This window comes from Coregonus lavaretus, assembly GCF_964263955.1.
Source record: "Coregonus lavaretus genome assembly, chromosome: 12".
Lineage (NCBI taxonomy): Eukaryota > Metazoa > Chordata > Actinopteri > Salmoniformes > Salmonidae > Coregonus > Coregonus lavaretus.
In genome coordinates, this window is record NC_139999.1 from 10,462,712 (window position 1) to 10,488,466 (window position 25,755).

Genomic DNA, 25,755 nt, shown 5'->3' on the forward strand with positions numbered 1-25,755 from the left:
TCTATGACGTATATCTGAGATTCAATTAAATTGGGGAGGTCATTCATTACTGAAATATCAAAACTTCTGATCTGAAGACAAAAGTAAGAAATGCCTATTCTACACGCAGAGCATTTGAAGAGAATTCCCCTGAGCTCTGCAGGCCCTTTGCCTACAGTAGCCTACTTGTGATTTTGTGACTCACGTGTATGTGACGGCTGTGTGCCACAGTGTATTAGTGACCAATGAGCTGTTTACACAACCACAGAGTTCACACTCGTGCCATCTTGTCAAATCAATGAGCCTGGCCTGGTGAACTACAAATCCACTAGAAACACTGGGATTCACACCTGGGGTCAAATAGTAATGTAGTACTAATATTTAACAATCTACATTAGATAAACCCGACTATCTGGCACCGTTTATATCTGATTCTAAAATGCGTTCTCCTGATCTTATCCACATTCTGATTGTGCACACATTCTTGGCCTTTACTACTATAGCCCATAGAAACGCTTTGAATAACACATTCGTAAATGTAAAAAAAGACAGTCACAAAATAAATCATAAGGAGTAAGGTTTTGAAGTGTCTGTCCTATATCTAGGAGATGTAAGAAAGCTCAGGAAATATTTGTGTTTTTTTGGACACATATTTAACCCCTTATTTGTGTCATAAAACTACCTCCATACTTCCATTCGTTTGTATCGGTTAACTTTCTGAAGAGTCCCATGACATTTGTTGGGGTCGTAGAGCAGAACACCATCGTGTTGGTGAGAGTCTCCCCTTTCCATAGTGGTGTCATATTAGTTTGTAGCGCAAACGGTTCGGACGATACAGACAGAAATTGCCACATCAGCGATACCGACTTCAGATGAATCCAAACCGTACAGACGTTTTTGTGAGAAGACCGATTGGTCTAATGGTCTGACAAACACTGCTGTAGCTCGGCCACCTTCCACCGCAGATGCGGAAGGCCGACAGGCGGATGCGGTGGATTGAGACACAGCCCATGCAAAAAACTTAGCTTAAACTGACGGGGAATTGATGGGGATTTTTGTATTATTTTACTTAAATTGATGCACGTGATGCAATAGGTTACCTTCACGCTCTTGGGCACAGGGACTATGGTGGATTGCTTGAAACATGTAGGTATTACAGAATCGGTCAGGGAGAGGTTGAAAATGTCAGTGAAGACACTTGCCAGTTGGTCCTCATATGCTCTGAGTTCACGTCCTGGTAAGCCGTCTGGCCCCGTGGCCTTGTGAATGTTGACCTGTTTCAAGGTCTTGCTCACATCGGTTACGGAAAGTGTGATCACAAAGTCGTCCAGAACAGCTGGTGCTCTCATGCATGCTTCAGTGTTGCTTGCATCTAAGCGAGCATAAAAGGCATTTAGCTCGTCTGGTAGGCTCTCGGCACTGGGCAGCTCGCGGCTGGGTTTCCCTTTGTAGTCCGTAATAGTTTGCAAGCCCTGCCACATCCAATGAGCGTCAGAGCCGGTGTAGTAGGATTCAATCTTAGTCCTGTAATATAATAATATAATAATATAATATGCCATTTAGCAGACGCTTTTATCCAAAGCGACTTACAGTCGTGCGTGCATACATTTTTGTGTATGGGTGGTCCCGGGGATCGAACCCACTACCTTGGCGTTACAAGTGCCGTGCTCTACCAGCTGAGCTACAGAGGACCACCATTGATGCTTTGCCTGTTTGATGGTTTGTCTGAGGGCATAGCGGGATTTCTTATAAGCGTCCGGATTAGTGTCCCGCTCCTTGAAAATGGCAGCTCTAGCCTTTAGCTTAGTGCGGATGTTGCCTGTAATCCATGGCTTCTGGTTGGGGTATGTACATGCGGTCACTGTGGGGATGACGTTGTCGATGCACTTATTGATGAAGCCGGTGACTGAGGTGGTATACTCATTTTACATTTACATTTTAGTCATTTAGCAGACGCTCTTATCCAAGCGCCATGTTCTACCAACTGAGCTACACGGGACTACTCCTCATGCCATTGGATGTTTGAACAGGTCAAATGGGACACTGGGAGAAATGGATGGAGGTTGAGTTTTTAGCACGTAACTGTAGTTAAGGTACAGAACAGTGTAGGGCTCCACAGCCTTGCGATAAAAACAATGGTTGAAATGAGTAGGTGGAAGCAGACAGCTATTAGGCAGTCAAACAAAGAACAGGGCCTCAGTAGCTGTCATGGAGCACTGGTAATCTACTCAGGGGTGAGAGGCTAGTGAATGGCTCTCACTGGCAGGGACGACACTATCAGTGGGGTTGGAGTAAAACAACAGAAAGAGGGGGTCTAAATAGCTAATATAATGTCATCATCATCATAGTCTTTCCACTGGGATGAAAATATGATGATAATACATTCTGCTCTGTTTGCCTTTCTACGCAGCTTGTACATGACTAATAGCTTGCAGATTACTAATACCTTGTAAATGACTAATAGCTTGTAAATGACTAATACCTTGTAAATGACTAATACCTTGTAAATGACTAATAGCTCCTACATGACTAATAGCTTCTACATGACTAATAGCTTCTACATGACTAATAGCTTCTACATGACTAATAGCTCGTAAATGACTAATACCTTGTAAATGACTAATACCTTGTAAATGACTAATAGCTCCTACATGACTAATAGCTCCTACATGACTAATAGCTTCTACATGACTAATAGCTCGCACATGACTAATAGCTTCTACGTGACTAATACCTTGTAAATGACTAATACCTTGTAAATGACTAATAGCTTCTACATGACTAATAGATTCTACATGACTAATACCTTGTAAATTACTAATAGCTTCTACATGACTAATAGCTTCTACATGACTAATACCTTGTAAATGACTAATACCTTGTAAATGACTAATAGCTCCTACATGACTAATAGCTCCTACATGACTAATAACTTCTACATGACTAATAGCTTGTAAATGACTAAGACCTTGTAAATGACTAATACCTTGTAAATGACTAATACCTTGTAAATGACTAATACCTTGTAAATGACTAATAGCTCCTACATGACTAATAGCTCGCACATGACTAATAGCTCACACATGACTAATAGCTCGCACATGACTAATAGCTTCTACGTGATTAATAGCTCGCACATGACTAATAGCTTCTACGTGACTAATACCTTGTAAATGACTAATACCTTGTAAATGACTAATACCTTGTAAATGGCTAATAGCTTGTACATGACTAATATATTCTACATGACTAATAGATTCTACATGACTAATACCTTGTAAATGACTAATACCTTCTACATGACTAATAGCTTCCACATGACTAATAGCTTGTAAATGACTAATACCTTGTAAATGGCTAATAGCTTGTACACGACTAATATATTCTACATGACTAATATATTCTACATGACTAATACCTTGTAAATGACTAATACCTTCTACATGACTAATAGCTTCTACGTGACTAATATATTCTACATGACTAATAGATTCTACATGACTAATACCTTGTAAATGACTAATAGCTTCTACATGACTAATAGCTTCTACATGACTAATAGCTTCTACATGACTAATATATTCTACATGACTAATAGCTTCTACATGACTAATAGATTGTAAATGACTAATAGCTTCTACATGACTAATAGCTTGTAAATGGCTAGTAGCTTATACATGACTAATAGATTCTACATGACTAATAGCTCGCACATGACTAATAGCTTGTACATGACTAATAGCTTCTACATGACTAATATATTCTACATGACTAATAGCTTCTACATGACTAATAGATTGTAAATGACTAATAGCTTCTACATGACTAATAGATTGTAAATGACTAATAGCTTCTACATGACTAATAGCTTGTAAATGGCTAGTAGCTTGTACATGACTAATAGCTTCTACATGACTAATAGCTCGCACATGACTAATAGCTTCTACATGACTAATAGCTTCTACATGACTAATATATTCTACATGACTAATAGCTTCTACATGACTAATAGATTGTAAATGACTAATAGCTTCTACATGACTAATAGCTTGTAAATGGCTAGTAGCTTGTACATGACTAATAGATTCTACATGACTAATAGCTCGCACATTACTAATACCTTGTACATTACTAATAGATGTACATGACTAGTAGCTTGTAGACTAATCTCAGTTAACCCAGAACTAAAATCTTGTGTATGTAGTCTGTCCACGAGAGATTAGTACATGACTAAAACAATATATTGTACGCGACTAAAATTTATATCTTGTAAGAATAAATAGCACTTTTTCTCTGTGTGACATTCGTCTATTCTTCTGCAGTGCTTTACTGTGCATTTCATTATGACCATCACCAGTTAGATGCATTCAGTCATAGTGCAAAATGTCCATAGAGATACTTGTGTTAACGGAATGAAGCCTTTACTGAGATAGATTCATTGTGTGTAACTCCCGTTATCAGTAGGATCTATTGTTAACATAATGCAGACTCATCTGAAGAACAGACTGTTGTTAACACAATGCAGACTCATCTGAAGAACAGACTGTTGTTAACACAATGCAGACTCATCTGAAGAACAGATTGTTGTTAACACACTTGTAAACTTTTACAAGAAGATTATGCAGTGTTTTCTTAGTCTCTCTTAAATCCTGTCTGCTACCATCACATTATGTTTATAACGATGCAGAAATACTGGAGTATACAGAGCATAAGGATCAGTCCTTAAAGTTGTTGTGATTTATTTATTAAGAACAAGGTGAACTAAGAGAAACTGCAAAAGCTCCTTATGCATATCAGATGTTGATCTGAACACGGTTTATCTCTTGTAATCAGTAGCAAACAGCAATGGATATCAATAACTACTGTCTTCCAGCTGTCTTCTGCCTTGAAAGATAAAAGACTATAGTGAAACAGTAGAGATACTTAACGTAAGCTTTTTCCTAGATGAGGAAATCCATTAGCTAGTGTGTCTTTGAATCACAAAACAGGACAGGGGAAGAAAAAGTACCTTAAATGTGATGGCAAAGCTTTTATTTTATTTCCCCTCACAATCCCTCAGAACCCCAGCCCTGCTAATTCAATTTGAAAACTTGAAACAAGTTCTCTTATAGAGGCTTTAGATAAGAGGTGGCTTTTCTTCTCCCAATTTATATTAGACATTCATCAATTAGTATTTCCCTAAAAAAAGTGCAGATGCAGTTGGGGAGAGATAGGGTAACTGTTATTCATTAGGAGGAGAGCCATCATTACCAGGAGGCTGAAGCTCTGCTAGGTGAGAGAGAAAACAGAGTGGCATGACGGAGCAAAGACATGGCCATTCCCTTATACGGCTCACTCTGCTTTCCTTATCGTCTTAAACTGTATTACAGTAGCTAGATGCATTATATAAGTGCTCACACAGAAAATTTTGCATATAGTGTAAAGATGCCTTTACAGAATCTCAAGAAGATGTAAGATTCAGTTTTGAATTACTATGTTGTTAGTTAGCCATTCTTAAATATTATATTTTGATTGAAAATATGCAGGATATGGCTTCCACAATCAACAATACTGGGCTGCAGCACACACAAACTGCTTGATTTTTAAATATGAAAAAATGTATGCACTCACTAACTGTAAGTCGCTCTGGATAAGAGCGTCTGCTAAATGACTAAAATGTAAAAATGTAAATCAACGAGAATAATGCCGTGACAGATTTGCTGCGCTGTTACGTAAACAATGTTCCTTTATAAGAAATGAACATGTCAAAACAAAAGAACCTCGTAATCATGAAGAGTGACAGGCACAACAAAGCCTTGCGGCTGGAGATTACATGTATTTTAGAGCAATTAAATGCTTGAGTTGCTCTGGCTCTTGATTTACCTTATCTGTCCGCATTGGTGCCCATCACCAGTTTACAGCGAGCCTCCCTCGCCTGGCACTCCAAACACACTCATTTATTTGTCATTGTGTGTCAGGAGATATGTTATAAATGCCATGGGAGTCATTCAAATGGGGACATCTGGCCTATCTATAGTGTGTGTTCACAGAGCATGATGCTGGATATGGATATCGATGTGGCACTGCCTCACCTGGAGAGGTGCAGTAAATCAGAGGCTGTCTGTCAGGTAGGGGGAGTGGGAGGAGTGGTAGAGGCGCTCCACAATGGAGTCCAAGGAGAAGGTGTCTCTCCTCACAAGGGCAGTAGCGGTGTGTGGGTAAAATCACTGAGGATGCCAAGCCAGGAAAAAAAAGCCACATTACAACCTATGTGTTGTGATAATTCCGTTGTTTGCTCTATAACATGTTAGTTCATATGCCTTGATATATAGGCCTAAGGACTAGACAATAAGACACAGTGGCAAAATACATTCAACCACACCTTTGTTTCATCACAAAACCAGAGAGCAACCTATGTCTGGTGAAGTCCACAAAGCATATTGCATGTAACAGACAGTTACATGACCTACAGCATGGTCAATCAAGTTAATGTTTTCAAAATTTTCGGACAACTAAACAAGTATTGATTTAGAAAACTGGAGACTTAACACAAGTCGCAAAGCGCTGCCTCCACTATTCCAGCACCATTTTAATTTCAACATCATCAAATCACCTATGCTTAGTCTTATACAGTGACAACTAAAATATTCCAAAAACAATTCAGTCCAATCAACGTAAGATAAATATAATCTGACTGTCTATATCTCTGTGTGTGTGTGAGTGTGTGTGTTTGTGTGTGTCTGTGTGTGTGTGTGTGTGTGTGTGTGTAGTAGAAAAATATGTTGACTCACCCTCAACTCCGACGCCATCCTCCACTATTTCATGTCGTCTAAATGGTCTATCACCCTGTCATACAGTACACGCTTTTAGTTTTTGTTGTCCTAGGCTACCTGGCTAAAATGCTTGCTCGCTAGCCTAACTACATTTCATGGGAAACGATTAGAAAGTTAGTTAACATTAGCCAACTACATCTAGCTACATATTGAACTTCCATCCTCTCAGGTAACAGGCCCAAAGTATGAATTTATGGTTGGATCAGAATCACTGTTATAATCATTGGCCAGTACGGAAAATTAAGTAAAACCACAAGTCCAAATCCCTATCTCCATCGATGGCTAATTTAGGAAAGGGACGATTTTAACTAGCTAGCTAGTCACCGGAGGACAACAACACAATGAGATGCAACAATTCAAGTTTCTTTTGGCAATGATGTTTGGCTTGATGTGATGTAATTGGTGTGAAGCCAAATCCAAGCTGTCTTCCCTTGACCCTTTTTTTTGGTGCACCAGGACCATTCATAGTTGACCTCACTCAGTTTAGATCAACACTTATTGGCTATTTTTTTAATCAAGGGAGGCCAAATGCTTGCTGGCTTCCCTTGCATTCAGTGCTACGGGCGGCAACAATGTCATACTCTTTTTGACCAGACAGCATCAGATACAGTGAGGGAAAAAAGTATTTGATCCCCAGCTGATTTTGTATGTTTGCCCACTGACAAAGAAATGATCAGTCTATAATTTTAATGGTAGGTTTATTTGAACAGTGAGAGACAGAATAACAACAAAAAAATCCAGAAAAATGCATGTCAAAAATGTTATAAATTGATTTGCATTTTAATGAGGGAAATAAGTATTTGACCCCTCTCAATCAGAAAGATTTCTGTCTCCCAGGTGTCTTTTATACAGGTAACGAGCTGAGACTAGGAGCACACTCTAAAAGCGAGTGCTCCTAATCTCAGCTTGTTACCTGTATAAAAGACACCTGTCCACAGAAGCAATCAATCAATCAGATTCCAAAGTCTTCACCATGGCCAAGACCAAAGAGCTCTCCAAGGATGTCAGGGACAAGATTGTAGACCTACACAAGGCTGGAATGGGCTACAAGACCATCACCAAGCAGCTTGGTGAGAAGGTGACAAGAGTTGGTGCGATTATTCGCAAATGGAAGAAACACAAAAGACCTGTCAATCTCCCTCGGCCTGGGGCTCCATGCAAGATCTCACCTCGTGGAGTTGCAATGATCATGAGAACCGTGAGGAATCAGCCCAGAACTACACGGGAGGATCTTGTCAATGATCTCAAGGCAGCTGGGACCATAGTCACCAAGAAAACAATTGGTAACACACTACGCCGTGAAGGACTGAAATCCTGCAGCACCCGCAAGGTCCCCCTGCTCAAGAAAGCACATATACAGGGCTGTCTGAAGTTTGCCAATGAACATCTGAATGATTCAGAGGAGAACTGGGTGAAAGTGTTGTGGTCAGATGAGACCAAAATCGAGCTCTTTGGCATCAACTCAACTCGCCGTGTTTGGAGGAGGAGGAATGCTGCCTATGACCCCAAGAACACCATCCCCACTGTCAAACATGGAGGTGGAAACATTATGCTTTGTGGGTGTTTTTCTGCTAAGGGGACAGGACAACTTCACCGCATCAAAGGGACGATGGACGGGGCCATGTACCGTCAAATCTTGGGTGAGAACCTCCTTCCCTCAGCCAGGGCATTGAAAATGGGTCATGGATGGGTATTCCAGCATGACAATTACCCAAAACACATGGCCAAGGCAACAAATGAGTGGCTCAAGAAGAAGCACATTAAGGTCCTGGAGTGGCCTAGCCAGTCTCCAGACCTTAATCCCATAGAAAATCTGTGGAGGGAGATGAAGGTTCGAGTTGCCAAACGTCAGCCTCAAAACCTTAATGACTTGGAGAAGATCTGCAAAGAGGAATGGGACAAAATCCCTCCTGAGATGTGTGCAAACCTGGTGACCAACTACAAGAATTGTCTGACCTCTGTGATTGCCAACAAGGGTTTTGCCACCAAGTACTAAGTCATGTTTTGCAGAGGGGTCAAATACTTTTTTCCCTCATTAAAATGTAAATCAATTTATAACATTTTTGACATGCGTTTTTCTGGATTTTTGTTTTGTTATTCTGTCTCTCACTGTTCAAATAAACCTACCATTAAAATTATAGACTGATCATGTCTTTGTCAGTGGGCAAACGTACAAAATCAGCAGGGGATCAAATACTTTTTTCCCTCACTGTAGATGGGCTACACATACAGAGACAGAGGGGGCGCTGTTTCACTCGCTCAGATGCTTTCTCCGGTAAAAGATACATTTAGCCTCTTGCGAATTAAAGGAAAATTATGAAACACAGTGAAACAAAATATAAATTATTATACAGTATACAGTGGGGAAAAAAGGATTTAGTCAGCCACCAATTGTGCAAGTTCTCCCACTTAAAAAGATGAGAGAGGCCTGTAATTTTCATCATAGGTACAAATCAACTATGACAGACAAATTGAAAAAAAAAAATCCTGAAAATCACATTGTAGGATTTGTAATGAATTTATTTGCAAATTATGGTGGAAAATAAGTATTTGGTCACCTACAAACAAGCAAGATTTCTGGCTCTCACAGACCTGTAAGTTCTTCTTTAAGAGGCTCCTCTGTCCTCCACTACTCGTTACCTGTATTAATGGCACCTGTTTGAACTTGTTATCAGTATAAAAGACACCTGTCCACAACCTCAAACAGTCACACTCCAAACTCCACTATGGCCAAGACCAAAGAGCTGTCAAAGGACACCAGAAACAAAATTGTAGACCTGCACCAGGCTGGGAAGACTGAATCTGCAATAGGTAAGCAGCTTGGTTTGAAGAAATCAACTGTGGGAGCAATTATTAGGAAATGGAAGACATACAAGACCACTGATAATCTCCCTCGATCTGGGGCTCCACGCAAGATCTCACCCCGTGGGGTCAAAATGATCACAAGAACGGTGAGCAAAAATCCCAGAACCACACGGGGGGACCTAGTGAATGACCTGCAGAGAGCTGGGACCAAAGTAACAAAGCCTACCATCAGTAACACACTACGCCGCCAGGGACTCAAATCCTGCAGTGCCAGACGTGTCCCCCTGCTTAAGCCAGTACATGTCCAGGCCCATCTGAAGTTTGCTAGAGTGCATTTGGATGATCCAGAAGAGGATTGGGAGAATGTCATATGGTCAGATGAAACCAAAATAGAACTTTTTGGTCAAAACTCAACTCGTCGTGTTTGGAGGACAAAGAATACTGAGTTGCATCCAAAGAACACCATACCTACTGTGAAGCATGGGGGTGGAAACATCATGCTTTGGGGCTGTTTTTCTGCAAAGGGACCAGGACGACTGATCCGTGTAAAGGAAAGAATGAATGGGGCCATGTATCGTGAGAGTTTGAGTGAAAACCTCCTTCCATCAGCAAGGGCATTGAAGATGAAATGTGACTGGGTCTTTCAGCATGACAATGATCCCAAACACACCGCCCGGGCAACGAAGGAGTGGCTTCGTAAGAAGCATTTCAAGGTCCTGGAGTGGCCTAGCCAGTCTCCAGATCTCAACCCCATAGAAAATGTTTGGAGGGAGTTGAAAGTCCGTGTTGCCCAGCGACAGCCCCAAAACATCACTGCTCTAGAGGAGATCTGCATGGAGGAATGGGCCAAAATACCTGCAACAGTGTGTGAAAACCTTGTGAAGACTTACAGAAAACGTTTGACCTGTGTCATTGCCAACAAAGGGTATATAACAAAGTATTGAGAAACTTTTGTTATTGACCAAATACTTATTTTCCACCATAATTTGTAAATAAATTCATTAAAAATCCTACAATGTGATTTTCTGGATTTTTTTCTCTCATTTTGTCTGTCATAGTTGACGTGTACCTATGATGAAAATTACAGGCCTCTCTCATCTTTTTAAGTGGGAGAACTTGCACAATTGGTGGCTGACTAAATACTTTTTTTCGCCACTGTATGGTTGTCTTCCCTTGGCATCCATGAATTCACGCCACTGCACAATGCACTCAATTCCAACACAATCCACCACTTTCGAAAGAGCTGCCATTATGGCGCTCGAACGTCTGACTGCTGGTGAGTGGTTTTGTCCATCTCTTTTATGTTATGTAGTTTTCATTATGCTGTTGACATTGTTTTTTGTTGTTGTCTCTGGGCTGCTAAGAGAATAGGTTAGTTCAACAGAATCAGATTACATGCTGCGAGGTTATATGTCCATGTGCTGTTATGCAGGGTCAGACACAGTCCTCACCACGCCAGCTGCAGAAAGTGAGCGGTAGACAGAACAATGGCCCCACTCTGCTTTGGGTTGTTGTTGGTTTTTCATAGATAAACAACATTAGTCATTGAGCAGCTGTCCCAGAGGCCCAATAGAACATAATGAGGATCAATGGGGCAGCGCACAGAGGCCTGGATATGAACAAGTATGGCCCAGTACATCACTGGGGCCAAGCTTCCTGCCATCCAGGACCTCTATACCAGGCGGTGTCAGAGGAAGGCCCTCAAAATTGTCAAAAACTCCAGCCACCCTAGTCATAGACTGTTCTCTCTGCTACCGCACGGCAAGCGGTACCGGAGTGCCAAGTCTAGGTCCAAAAGACTTCTCAACATCTTCTACCCCCAAGCCATAAGACTCCTGAACAGCTAATCATGGCTACCCAGACTATTTGCACTGCCCCCCCCACCCCATATTTTTACGCTGCTGCTACTCTGTTAATTATTTATGCATAGTCACTTTAACTCTACCCACATGTACATATTACCTCAACTACCTCAACTAGCCGGTGCCCCCGCACATTGACTCTGCACCGGTACCCCCCTGTATATATAGCCTCCCTACTGTTATTTTATTTTACTTCTGCTCTTTTTTTCTCAACACTTTTTGGTTGTTGTTTTATTTTACTTGTTTACTAAAAAATAAATGCATTGTTGGTTAAGGGCTGTAAGTAAGCATTTCACTGTAATGTCTACACCTGTTGTATTCGGCGCATGTGGCCAATAAAATTTGATTTGATTTGATCTAATATTTCACAGTGGTTGCATCAGCTACAAGACGCAAGCCCTTTGGGTGTGAAGTTGTTGACCTGTGCATTCCTAGAGGGAGAGGAGGGGATTGGACAAGAAGCTAATCGAGGCCAAAACATTGTAGTCTCTTTGTAAATCACGCTCTCCAGCGACAGCACATTAGTGTCCCCGAGTGCAATAAACTCTTATTGGTTTAATTAGACTATAATCACAGTTAGTTTTGATACAATAAGATATGGCTGCACTGTATGTTCCCATGCCACACTAAGTAACCATGCGAGGCTTTGAAATCCCTGGACTACTAAAATATTGAAATGAACATTGAAATTATTCATAGCCTGTCATTTGAATGTGCCATACTGCACTTTGAATAAAACCACAGAACCTGCATCGTTTCCCATTGAAAGTGCTTTTTATTCATGAGTCTTCAGATCGAGCATGTTATCCAGCTTGCTAAAGAAATGCAGGTCCATAGAAATCGTATGTTCTATATGTGCACTGTTCCAATATGCAAGTGCATGGACTGTTCAAGACAATCCTCATACGACCTTCTTTGACCCCAAACCCCAATCCTTTTTTATGGTTTTCACTTTCACTCATTAGTGTTACAGTGTGGTGTCTGTCTGTGTATGCATTGGCTCAGGCCTGTACTGTCGATGAACACCTTCACCATCCTACCTCTATGAGCTGCTCTGAATGTGCTGAGGCAGAGGCAGATTAGGGGAGAAGTACAGGCTAATGACCAAGCCATTCTACTGGGCCAAGTCATAGTCTGAACATTGATTTTCTCTGGATTTTCTCTGATTTACACTCACAGCCCTACGGTGGACGGTAGATTTTAGGTTTATTCAACAAAACTAAAATGCCAAACCGTAATCCAAATGTTCAGAGTCTACAGTGATCAGATTGTAATGGTTAACTCTGCATTATAAACTGGGTGGTTCGAGCCTTGAATGCTGATTGGCTGACAGCCGTGGTATATCTGACTGTATACCATGGGTATGACAAAACTGTTATTTTTACTGCTCTAATTACGTTGGTAACCAGTTTATAAGAGCAATAAGGCACCTCAGTGGTTTGTGGTATATGGCCAATATACCATGGCTAAGGGCTGTATCCAGGCACTCCGCGTTGCGTTGTGCAAAGAACAGCCCTTAGCCCCCCCCCCCGTGCCTTATTGCTTCATTTGAGGATGGCATGCATGGGATGGATATAGAAGTATTCCTATCTTCAAAGTCACCTACAGTTGACTCCACGTCTGATAAATGCAAACTGGGTGTATCTACAATGCAGTTCATTAGAGTAGTAGGAATTAGAGGCCTTAACGGGTCCAAAAAGGGGGGCTTTCCCCTCTGGACACGATATGCATAAATTATATATTTTTTAATATAGAGACCCGTTCCGAATCAACCTGAGGGCAACTAGACCCGTTCAGTATAGACCTGGTCGAATCCAGATCCGATCCAAGTCAACTTTTTTTACTACTTTATTAACCGGAGCTGATGAAGCGCGAGGGAGAGGAGGTAGAGGGAGGTGACGCTCTAGCAGGGGCTGTGCTGTGTGTAGGCTAGTGTGAGCGAGTGACAGGGTGTCACGATTTAAACTGAATATGAACCCAAATGCAGACAACTACACCGAGCCAGAGAAGGTTTAACAGGTTTATTTCAAAGTTAAATTGTCCAGGTTTCCAAAAATAGGGGAAGAGCAAGTCCAGGTCTACAGGGAGGGTAATAGATCCAGGGTTCTGAGCAGGAGTGGTACCGTAACGTCCTAGTGTCCGTGGTGAGTCCAAATGTGAGGTCCAGTAGTGGAAAGCAGGATGGTGGTGGCAGGAGTGAAGCGGAGGCAGGAGTCAGGTTCCAATAATCTGTGGCACAGGAGAAATATAAATAGAACAGGCCAAAAACACAAAGAGCGAAAACAAGCAGGTTGAGTCAGCAGCGAGACTAACATGGTCGTCTTGACTATGATCTGACGATGAGTGGCAAGTTTGACCGGGTCTTTAAGGCTGAGGTGATTATGGTGAATGAGCTGCAGCTGGAACCCTGACTCCCGCACACCAGACTTCACTCCTGCAATTAAGAACAGACAGAGGGGAGGGGGAGAGCAGAGAGAGAGAGCTACCTAGCAGCAGTAGGCCTAACACAGGGAGGAGGGAGGGAGAGATGAGAGACAGCAACCAACCAAGCCGACTTGCGCTATAGTAGACTAATAGCTGCCATAGCTAGGTTATGATTACGTAGTACCTGTATGCATCAAACTGGTGGAAAAGATAGTAAAGCTAGCTAGATAGCTAGGCTAATTGAGGCTGCATGTGCTTTCTTGTCCTACACATACCCAAGACCCATGAAATCATAAATTATCAGATCCAACCCAGACACGTGACATTATTTAAAATTCTGGATCCAGACCCGCTCAGGTCCTGGATCAATTCTCGGGTATTCGGGTACAGGTGGATCCGTGAAGACCTCTAGTAGGAATTTCCAGGTGAACAAAATAACACATTTATAACATCAACTGTTACATCAGCTGTTACAGAGTTATAAACCAGAGTTATGAACCACGGTTATGAACCAGGGCTATGAACCAGAGTTATGATGCAGAATTATAAACCAGTCAAAAGCAATAAAGTAATCACAGAGGTCAAATGATCATCAGTACTCAGTTACTTCACACAGTAGTAATCACATCATATAATTCTAGATTTACAGATGTAAACTACTCAACCAAACATGGTGTTAATATGATGCTAAATACAGTGCCTTCAGAAAGTAATCATACCCCTTGACTTATTCCACATTTTGTAGTGTTACAGCCTCAATTCAAAATTGATTACATTGATTGGTTTTCTCACCCATCTACACTCAATACCACATAATGACAAGGTGAAAACATGTTTTTAATAATCTTTGCATATTTATTGATAATGAAATACAGAAATCTCATTTACATAAGTATTCACACCCCTCAGTTAATACATGTTAGAATCACCTTTGGCAGAAATTACAGCTGTGAGTCTTTCTGGGTAAATCTCTTAGAGCTTTGCACACCTGGATTGTGCAATATTTGCACATTATTCTTTTAAAAATTCTTCACGCTCAGTCAAATTGGTTGTTGATCATTGCTAGACAGCCATTTTCAAGTCTTGCCATGGATTTTCAAGCCGATTTAAGTAAAAACTGTAACTAAGCCACTCAGGAACATTCAATGTTGTCTTGGTAAGCAACTCCAGTGTATATTTGACCTTGTGTTTTAGGTCATTGTCCTGCTGAAAGGTGAATTTGTCTCCGAGTGTCTGTTGGAAAGCAGACTGAACCAGGGTTTCCTTCAGGATTTTGCCTGTGCTTAGCTCTATTCCGTTAATTTATATCCCCCCAAAAATACTCCCTAGTCCTTGCCGATGACAAGCATACCCATAACATGCAGCCACCACTATGCTTGAAAATATGAAGAGTGGTACTCAATCATGTGTTGTGTTGGATTTGCCCCAAACATAACACTTTGTATTCAGGACATAAAATTAATTTATTTGCCAACTGTTATGCAGTTTTATTTTAGTGCCTTACTGCAAACAGCATGCATGTTTTTGAATATTTTTTATTCTGTACAGGCTTACTTCTTTTCACTCTGTCTTTAGGTTAGTATTGTGGAGTAACTACAAAGCTGTTGATCCATCCTCAGTTTTCTCCTATCACAGTCATTAAACTCTGTAACTGTTTTAAAGTCACTATTGGCCTCATGGTGAAATCCCTGAGCGGTTTCCTTCCTCTCCGGCAACTGAGTTAGAAAGGATGTCTGTATCTTTGCAGTGACTGGGTGTATTGATACACCATTCAAAGTCTAATTAATAACTTCACAATGCTCAAAGGGATATTCAATGTCTGCTTTTAAAAAAAACCAATCTACCAATAGGTGGGCTTGTTTACGAGGCATTGGAAAACCTCCCTGGCCTTTGTGGTTGAATCTGTGTTTGAAATTCGCTGCTCGACTAAGGGACCTTACAGATAATTGTATGTATGGGGTACAGAGATGAGGTAATCATTACAAAATCATGTTAAACACTATGTTCCGGGATTCTTCCGATAGCATTGAGGAGTACACCACATCTGTCACGTTCGTTGTATAAAGGATTGGACCAAGGTGCAGCGTGGTATGCGTACATGTTTAATTATGAAGTAAACACACGACATAACAACAATAGCAACGTAACGTGAAGTTCTAATGGGCTACACATAAACAAGCCAAACCAGAAACAAGATCCCACAACATAGGTAGGAAAAATGGCTACCTAAGTATGATTCCCAATCAGAGACAATGATCGACAGCTGCCTCTGATTGGGAACCACACCCGGCCAACATAGAAATAGATAATATAGATATACACATAGATATTCACACCCTGACCAAACCAACTAGAGAACTCTATGTCAGGGCATGATAGTTGGGGACATGCACCACTAGTCTAGTGTGAGGAGCAGGCACGGGCCGTACCGGGCTGGGGACACGCACCACTGGTTTGGTGCGGGGAGCAGGTACGGGCTATACAGGACTGGAGACACGCACCACTGGTTTGGTGCGAGGAGCAGGAATGGGACGCACCGGGATGGAGACATGCACCACTGGTTTGGTGCGAGGAGCAGGCACGGGCCATACCGGACTGGAGACACGCACCACTGGTTTGGTGCGAGGAGCAGGTATGGGCCGTACCGGACTGGAGACACGCCCCACTGGTTTGGTGCGAGAAGCAGGCACGGACCGTACCAGGCTGGGGACATGCACCACTGGTTTGATGCGAGGAGCAGGAACAACCCGTCCTGGCTGAACGCTCATTTTAGCCTGGCAAGAGCGGGGCGCGGGCACCAAGCGCACCGGGCTGTGAATGCGCACAGGAGATACAATGCATATCACAGCATAAAAGGGTGCCTGTATGGTCCCACGCTCCTTAACACGAGTGCAGGGAGTTGGCTCTACTCTGAAACCTTGCTCCGCCAGCCTCTGCTCTAAGGACTGCATTCTCCTTTTCTCTAGGGTTAATTCCTCTCTCAGCTCCTCCTGTTGCCTAGCCAGCTCCTCTCTCCGTACATCCACTGACTCTTTTTCCCTGTGGGCCTCCTGCAGCGCCTCCTTCTGAATGGAGAGCTCCTGCTCCCTCTTCTCTATCAGCCCCCGTAAGGTGGTGGTCTCTGACGCTCGTCGGATGTGGCAGGGCTTGAAAACTATTACAGACTACAAAGGGAAGCACAGCCGCAAGCTGCCCAGTGACACAAACCTACCAGACGAGCTAAATCACTTCTATGCTCGCTTCGAGGCAAGCAACACTGAAGCATGCATGAGAGTATCAGCTGTTCTGGATGACTATGTGATCACGCTCTCTGTAGCCGATGTGAGTAAGACTTTTAAGCAGATTACCAGGACGTGTACTCCGAGCATGCGCTGACCAACTGGCAATTGTCTTCACTGACATTTTCAACATGTCCCTGACTGAGTCTGTAATACCAACATGTTTCAAGCAGACCACCATAGTCCCTGTGCCCAAGAACACTAAGATCACCTGCTTAAATGACTACCGACCCGTAGCACTCACGTCTGTTGCCATGAAGTGCTTTGAAAGGCTGGTCATGGCTCACATCAACACCCTCATCCCAGAAACCCTAGACCATCTCCAATTTGCATACCACCCCAACAGATCCACAGATGATGCAATCTCTATTGCACTCCACACTACCCTTTCCCACCTGGACAAGAGGAACACCTAGGTGAGAATGCTATTAATTGAATACAGCTCAGTGTTCATCACCATAGTACCCTCAAAGCTCATCACTAAGCTAAGGACCCTGGGACAAAACACCTCCCTCTGCAACTGGATCCTGGACTTCCTGACGGGCCGCCCCCAGGTGGTAAGGGTAGGTAACAACACATCTACCACACTGATCCTCAACACAGGGGCCCCTCATGCTCAGTCCCCTCCTGTACTCCCTGTTCACCCATGACTGCATGGCCAGGCACGACTCCAACACCATCATTAAGTTTGCCGGCGACACAACAGTGGTAGGCCTGATCACCGACAATGATGAGACAGCCTATAGGGAGGAGGTCAGAGACCTGGCCGTGTGGTGCCAGGATAACAACCTCTCCCTCAACGTGATCAAGACAAAGGAGATGATTGTGGACTACAGGAAAAAAAAGAGGACTGAGCACGCCCCCATTCTCATCGACGGGGCTGTAGTGGAACAGGTTGAGAGCTTCAAGTTCTTGGTGTCCACATCACCAACAAATTATCAAAGACTCCAGCCACCCTAGTCGTAGACTGTTCTCTCTGCTACCGCACGGCAAGCGGTACCGGAGCACCAAGTCTAGGTCCAAAAGGCTTCTTAACAGCTTCTACCCCCAAGCCATAAGACTCCTGAACAGCTAATCATGGCTATCCGGACTATTTGCAACCCCAACCCCAACCCCTCTTTACGCTGCTGCTACTCTGTTTATTATTTATGCATAGTCACTTTAACTCTACCCACATGTACATATTACCTAAATTACCTTGACTAACCGGTGCCCCCGCACATTGACTCTGTACCGGTACCCCCTGTATATATTACCCACCTACTGTTATTCTATTTTACTGCTGCTCTTTAATTATTTGCCATTTTTATTTTTTTCTTCAAAACTGCATTGTTAGTTAAGGGCTTGTCAGTGTAATGTCTAAGTCAGCATTTCACTGTAATGTCTACACCTGTTGTATTCGGCGTATGTGGCAAATAACATTTGATTTGATTAGATTTTTATTATTGCACACAGAGGGAGTCCATGCAACTTATTATGTGACTTGCTAAGCACATTTTTACTCCTGAACCAATTTAGGCTTAATGACTTAAGACATTACAGCTTTTATTATTAATTATGGGGTATTGTGTGTAGGCCAGTGACACAAAACCTCAATTTAATCCATTTTAAATTCAGGCTGTAAAACAAAAATACTTTCTGAAGGCATTGTATATGGTTAACTACTGTCTTCTGCTCCTGCTCGCACAGTACGTGATTCATTCAAAACAGCAGTAGATAACATAAACCAAATACTGAAAAAGCTTTCAGCAAATAATTTCCCACTAGAACTAGTCACAATTGTTCTGATTATGTGTTCTTACTTCAGACTTTACTTACTATGCTGGTGTAGTTCAGACATTTAGAACAGCCCCAAGCCTATGAATTTATCAGTACTTTATAACTGTATTCTAATGGGAAAGCAACAGGGTATGTTTTATTTTATATTCCTGTTAATTAATCGATGATCTTCTGCGTAACAGCTTGGGTTCTGAAGCCCCCCTAAGGCAGCAGAGCTGAACACAGCCTAGAGCGGAGCAGAGCACTAGTGGACTGACTCTACCACCGATGGCCTCTGCTCCTCCACACCCCGCATCCACCATCCCCTATGGTGTAGAGAGAGAGAGAGAGAGAGAGAGAGAGAGAGAGAGAGAGAGAGAGAGAGAGAGAGAGAGAGAGAGAGAGAGAGAGAGAGAGAGAGAGAGAGAGAGAGAGAGAGAGAGAGAGAGAGAGAGAGAGAGAGAGGAGATGAGAGAGAGGAGAGAGAGGAGAGAGAGAGAGAGAGAGAGAGAGAGAGAGAGAGAGAGAGAGAGAGAGAGAGAGAGAGAGAGAGAGAGAGAGAGAGAGAGAGAGAGAGAGAGAGAGAGAGAGAGAGAGAGAGAGAGAGAGAGAGAGAGAGAGAGAGAGAGATGAGAGTGAGGAGAGAGAGAGAGAGAGAGAGAGAGAGGAGAGAGAGAGAGAGAGAGAGAGAGAGAGAGAGAACATAATAGACCCACTAGCAGAGGGTCAGATGTGGGGGAAGGTACACTATGTTGATGAAACAACAGCAGGGATTTTTTTGGCTGGATTAGATAGCTGGCTCGAGAGAAAGGTCTGGTCAAACCGAGCAGATTTCTATTATAATGGTGATCTCTCAGTCAAATCCAATATTTACAGGTTAATACACTATTGGGATTTATTGATTTAATTCCATGTTAAACGAGATGTGTCATTGTGGATTATGTTTGTTTTGGGTGGGTCATACAGCACCATGCTGTGGATTCCCTTTGGTCTATACCATCTTATTTCATCCCAACCTTTAATTACTTTCCCCTGATCAGGTCAGGTGATCAGTATTTGTAACAATGTAGACATTACAATTCCTACGAGCCTGTCCCTCCCCTTTAATGTTCTCAATAAGCTAGCACTAATTAATGCAGCTCTGCTTAGCAAACACTTAAAATGGAGGGAGTTAGACTGCTGATCATTAAGGCCCTCCTTCGTGATTCACAATGTTCAGCCATGGATAAATATTTCATGAGGTTGTTTCCTTTGTATAGAGCAGCATGTAGGGAGTCAAAATAGACTGGTGTTTTGAAATTCTGTTTTAAAGGTTGACGTGATGTCCATGTTAAAACTAGCACTGCAAAGGATTCAACAAGAGTGTCTTTGTCTAATGCATTGTGGTGGTGGGGAGGGGGGCGGGGTCTTATGAAGAAAGGATGTTGATTTAATAAACCGTTTTATGGATTAGCCTGGTGAAGAGCAAGGCTTTGTCATGGATTCTATGATGTCCCGAGGACAACTAGACCCGTTCCGTATAGACCTGGTTGGATCCAGGTCCGATCCGAGTGAGAGAAGCAGCAGAAAATTATATTTTTAAGCTACTTTATTAACCGGAGAGGATAAAGCGTTAGTGACTGGAACGAGCTGCAAAAAACACTCAAACTGGACAGTTGTATCTCCATCTCTTCATTCGAAGTCTCAATCATGGACACTCTTACTGACAGTTGTGGCTGCTTCGCGTGATGTATTGTTGTCTCTACCTTCTTGCCCTTTGTGCTGTTGTCTGTGCCCAATAATGTTTGTACCATGTTTTATGCTGCTACCATGTTGTGCTGCTGCCATGTTGTGTTGCTACCATGCTGTGTTGTCATGTGTTTCTGCCTGCTATGTGGTCGTCTTAGGTCTCTCTTTATGTAGTGTTGTGGTGTCTCTCTTGTGTGTTTTGTCCTATATTTTATTTATTTATTTTTAATCCCAGCCCCCGTCACCGCAGGAGGCCTTTTGCCTTTTGGTAGGCCGTCATTGTAAATAAGAATTTGTTCTTAACTGACTTGCCTAGTTAAATAAAGATTAAATAAAAAATAAAATAAAATAAAACGTGGTAATAACTGTCAATGCTTAGTTCTCTTTATTGCCTGTGGGCAGGGAATACAGCCAGCAGATTTCGTATGGTTCTGGATGGCAGTTACATTAACCCTAACCCCAACCTTAACCTTAAAAGAATTTCGATCCATATGTCAAACTCAATCTCCTTGACATTACTTTACAGATGTACATCCAGACAACCACGCTGACCATCTCTGTGAGTCTGAGTGCCTCTGTCTCTCTGGGAATGCTCTACCTGCCCAAGGTCTATGTGATCCTCAGGCACCCAGAGCAGAACGTGCCCAAACGCACGCGCAGCCTCAAGGCCGTGGTCACCGCCACCACCATGTCCAACAAGTTCAACCCCAAGGCCAGCCTACGTCCCAACGGAGAGGCCAAGACCGAGCTGTGCGAGAGCCTGGAAACACAAGGTGAGTTATGAATGCTATTTATGTACATGCTAGAAGTGGCTGAGAGCACCCTTGTGTGTGTGTTTAAATGTTTTAAAGATGAATTTTGTCCTTCAGCCACTATAAATCACAGAAATAAATTGGTAGAAAGTGGAAGGCACAGTATCCAAATCATTATTTACTAGCCACCTCGTGCCATTGTGATTTTACACTTCCATGGATTTAGGAAATTAGCTGCCATTTTTTTTTTCATTTTAAGTCCGTTTGTGAGTTGGGGGATATTAAAACATTCCCTGATATGCTCAAATTCTCCACTGTGTGTGTAGGTCACGAAGGAAGGCATCAGTACTATTACACCAGCAACCTTATTATAATGGACCTATTGGATTGTATTGAATGTACAGTGGGGAAAAAAAGTATTTAGTCAGCCACCAATTGTGCAAGTTCTCCCACTTAAAAAGATGAGAGAGGCCTGTAATTTTCATCATAGGTACACGTCAACTATGACAGACAAATTGAGGAAAAAAATTCCAGAAAATCACATTGTAGGATTTTTTATGAATTTATTTGCAAATTATGGTGGAAAATAAGTATTTGGTCACCTACAAACAAGCAAGATTTTTGGCTCTCACAGACCTGTAACTTCTTCTTTAAGAGGCTCCTCTGTCCTCCACTCGTTACCTGTATTAATGGGACCTGTTTGAACTTGTTATCAGTGTAAAATACACCTGTCCACAACCTCAAACAGTCACACATCAAACTCCACTATGGCCAAGACCAAAGAGCTGTCAAAGGACACCAGAAACACAATTGTAGACCTGCATCAGGCTGGGAAGACTGAATCTGCAATAGGTAAGCAGCTTGGTTTGAAGAAATCAACTGTGGGAGCAATTATTAGGAAATGGAAGACATACAAGACCACTGATAATCTCCCTCGATCTGGGGCTCCACGCAAGATCTCAACCCGTGGGGTCAAAATGATCACAAGCAAAAATCACAGAACCACACGGGGGGACCTAGTGAATGACCTGCAGAGAGCTGGGACCAAAGTAACAAAGCCTACCATCACTAACACACTACGCCGCCAGGGATTCAAATCCTGCAGTGCCAGACGTGTCCCCCTGCTTAAACCAGTACATGTCCAGGCCCGTCTGAAGTTTGCTAGAGTGCATTTGGATGATCCAGAAGAGGATTGGGAGAATGTCATATGGTCAGATGAAACCAAAATAGAACTTTTTGGTAAAAACTCAACTCGTCGTGTTTGGAGGACAAAGAATGCTGAGTTGCATCCAAAGAACACCATACCTACTGTGAAGCATGGGGGTGGAAACATCATGCTTTGGGGCTGTTTTTCTGCAAAGGGACCAGGACGACTGATCCGTGTAAAGGAAAGAATGAATGGGGCCATGTATCGTGAGATTTTGAGTGAAAACCTCCTTCCATCAGCAAGGACATTGAAGATGAAACGTGGCTGGGTCTTTCAGCATGACAATGATCCCAAACACACCGCCCGGGCAACGAAGGAGTGGCTTCGTAAGAAGCATTTCAAGGTCCTGGAGTGGCCTAGCCAGTCTCCAGATCTCAACCCCATAGAAAATCTTTGGATGGAGTTAAAAGTCCGTGTTGCCCAGCGACAGCCCCAAAACATCACTGCTCTAGAGGAGATCTGCATGGAGGAATGGGCCAAAATACCAGCAACAGTGTGTGAAAACCTTGTGAAGACTTACAGAAAACGTTTGACCTGTGTCATTGCCAACAAAGGGTATATAACAAAGTATTGAGAAACTTTTGTTATTGACCAAATACTTATTTTCCACCATCATTTGCAAATAAATTCATTAAAAATCCTTCAATGTGATTTTCTGGATTTTTTTTCTCATTTTGTCTGTCATAGTTGACGTGTACCTATGATGAAAATTACAGGCCTCTCTCATCTTTTTAAGTGGGAGAACTTGCACAATTGGTGGCTGACTAAATACTTTTTTCCCCCACTGTATTAGATCCATTTCAATTATTGTTATACAGCGTCTACAACAACCGTGTTTTATTTTCTAATTTCAATGCATTGAGTTGACTCTCACAGATAAACGCTTGTGCTCAATATGGTGAACAGGAATATTTTTTCATCAAAGTTTCCTTTCTTAAAACTGTTTGGCTCAGATTTGTGGCAGTGTTCAAAGTGTTCAAAGCCAAGTGTAATTAATTGAGAGGCAAATTATTTTCCTTTCTGAACCAGCTGAACTTCTCGCTGTCCGAGTCCATCTCCCTCTAAATTCAATAGCGACAGACTCAGGCTTTATACATCTGTGGTAAATAATGACTTCAACCATTGACTCAGCAGAAATTACTCAGGTGATGGCCAAAACACTCACACACCCGACCGGCTCGCCTCCCACAGAAAAGTAAAGAGGGGTCTGAGTCGGTCATGTCTGTCAACAGAGATAGACTCCCTATTTGTGGACAAATCTTAATGACGTACGCATATCGTCATGATTCACTGTTCCCTGAGAGCTTCAGTATTTGGTGGATTATTTAGCCCCTGCAATTTTTCTTCCACCAATAACAAAAGTACAGTGATGTCCCCCAAAAATACATTGTGGACAATATACTTGTGTTTATATAGAATGCAACATTGTACATATTTGATAACAAAATGTCGATAAGGATGCTGAGCATGGAGATGCATTTTAGAACATCGACACATAGGCCTATATCCTAAAATACATTTATTTGGTTTAACAACAACAGCTACAATAAGCCACACCGTAACACAATACATGAGAAGAGTAGAGACAGAGATTCGATAACCAGCCCCAGTTCCTCGTCCTGGCCTTTCTGTTTACAAGCGGCGTACAATGCCCAGGTATTTGAATATGCACCATTTGTCATTGTCAGGGTCATTGCCAGTGTGGACACATAGCATGATGAAATTGATGAAAAATTCCTGTCTTGCCATCTCTCTGACCGGCTGACATTAGTAGCAGGGACGGTAGGATTTTTCCGCTCCAGCTCAGCGGATCAGCTAACACGGTCTGGGGAGACAACTGGATGGTGAAACCTTATTACCCAGTAGACAGACAGGGTATAGGAGGAGGTGGAGGTCTGGGGAGACAACTGGATGGTTGACGCCGTATTACCCAGTAGACAGACAGGGTATAGGAGGAGGTGGAGGTCTGGGAAGACAACTGGATGGTTGAAACCTTATTACCCAGTAGACAGACAGGGTATAGGAGGAGGTGGAGGTCTGGGGAGACAACTGGATGGTTGACGCCGTATTACCCAGTAGACAGACAGGGTATAGGAGGAGGTGGAGGCCTGGGAGGGGATTGAGAGCCCACCCAATGTACAAATACAACAGGGACCATATATATCCCTACAGATAAATCTATATATGAAACTTGGTCCAACCTGTAGCTGAATCGACATGGTATTTACTCTTAACTGAGGTGGATTTAAGCTATTTTCCATTTCTAGATATGTCATCATATAAAATCGGTATCCATCTGTCGATGTACAAAGCAGAAAGTTGACATTGTTCACCACTACTTCCTTTGCCCAGTGTATAACAGTACTGTAATAACTGTGTTGTTCTCATCTCCTTCTGCTTCTCTGTCAGCTTTTGCCACAAAGCAGACATACATCAGCTACAGCAACCACGTCATCTAGGAGAGGAAGGCCGTCGTCGTTGTTCAGGATGGTCACCTCGTGGCGGGTGAAAATGTTCTTATGCAGTGGAATGAAATGTGAAAGAAAGAGAGGAAGAAAATGGACATGGGACACATTGTGAGGATCACTAAAGGATTTCCCAGGGAATAGTCATGGTAAAGGAAAGAGATGAGATCACACAGAGATGCAGGGAGGGACCCTCAGGGGACCCAACAGAACAGATACAGTATAATGGTGATGTTCCATCTTGTGTCGGCCATGACAGACAAGACTAACACTTCTGCCCTGGCAGAGACCGGAGAGGACATGATGCGAGATGAGGATTCTCCTCCCTTCTCGTTGTTTACATTGCAGCTTTATCCTCTCTCTCTCTCTCTCTTTCTCTCTCTCTCTCTCTCTCTCTCTCTCTCTCTCTCTCTCTCTCTCTCTCTCTCTCTCTCTCTCTCTCTCTCTCTCTCTCTCTCTCTCTCTCTCTCTCTCTCTCTCTCTCTCTCTCTCTCTCTCTCTCTCTCTCTCTCTCTCTCTCTCTCTCTCTCTCTCTCTCTCTCTCTCTCTCTCTCTCTCTCTCTCTCTCTCTCTCTCGCTCTCGCTCTCTCTCGCTCTCTCAATGACTTCTTATCTTGAGCCGACCGGACTGACATGCAATCCAATTGAAAGAATCTGTTCAGCTGTGTGCGATGCAAGGTTGTAG

At 42.6% G+C, this 25,755-nt stretch overlaps 1 protein-coding gene across 1 annotated transcript in view; it reads left to right on the top strand.

Moving 5' to 3' along the window:
• LOC311138477 (metabotropic glutamate receptor 4-like) overlaps positions 1–25,064 on the top strand; it is a gene marked incomplete at both ends in the record, with an annotated part of 220,973 nt that extends 195,909 nt beyond the window's left edge. Inside the window, 2 exons of the mRNA XM_084173172.1 lie at positions 21,173–21,419; positions 25,015–25,064. Coding sequence (XP_084029298.1) covers positions 21,173–21,419; positions 25,015–25,064 — 297 coding nt within the window. The remainder of the gene's footprint in view (positions 1–21,172; positions 21,420–25,014) is intronic.
• Between the last annotated feature and the right edge of the window lie 691 nt (positions 25,065–25,755).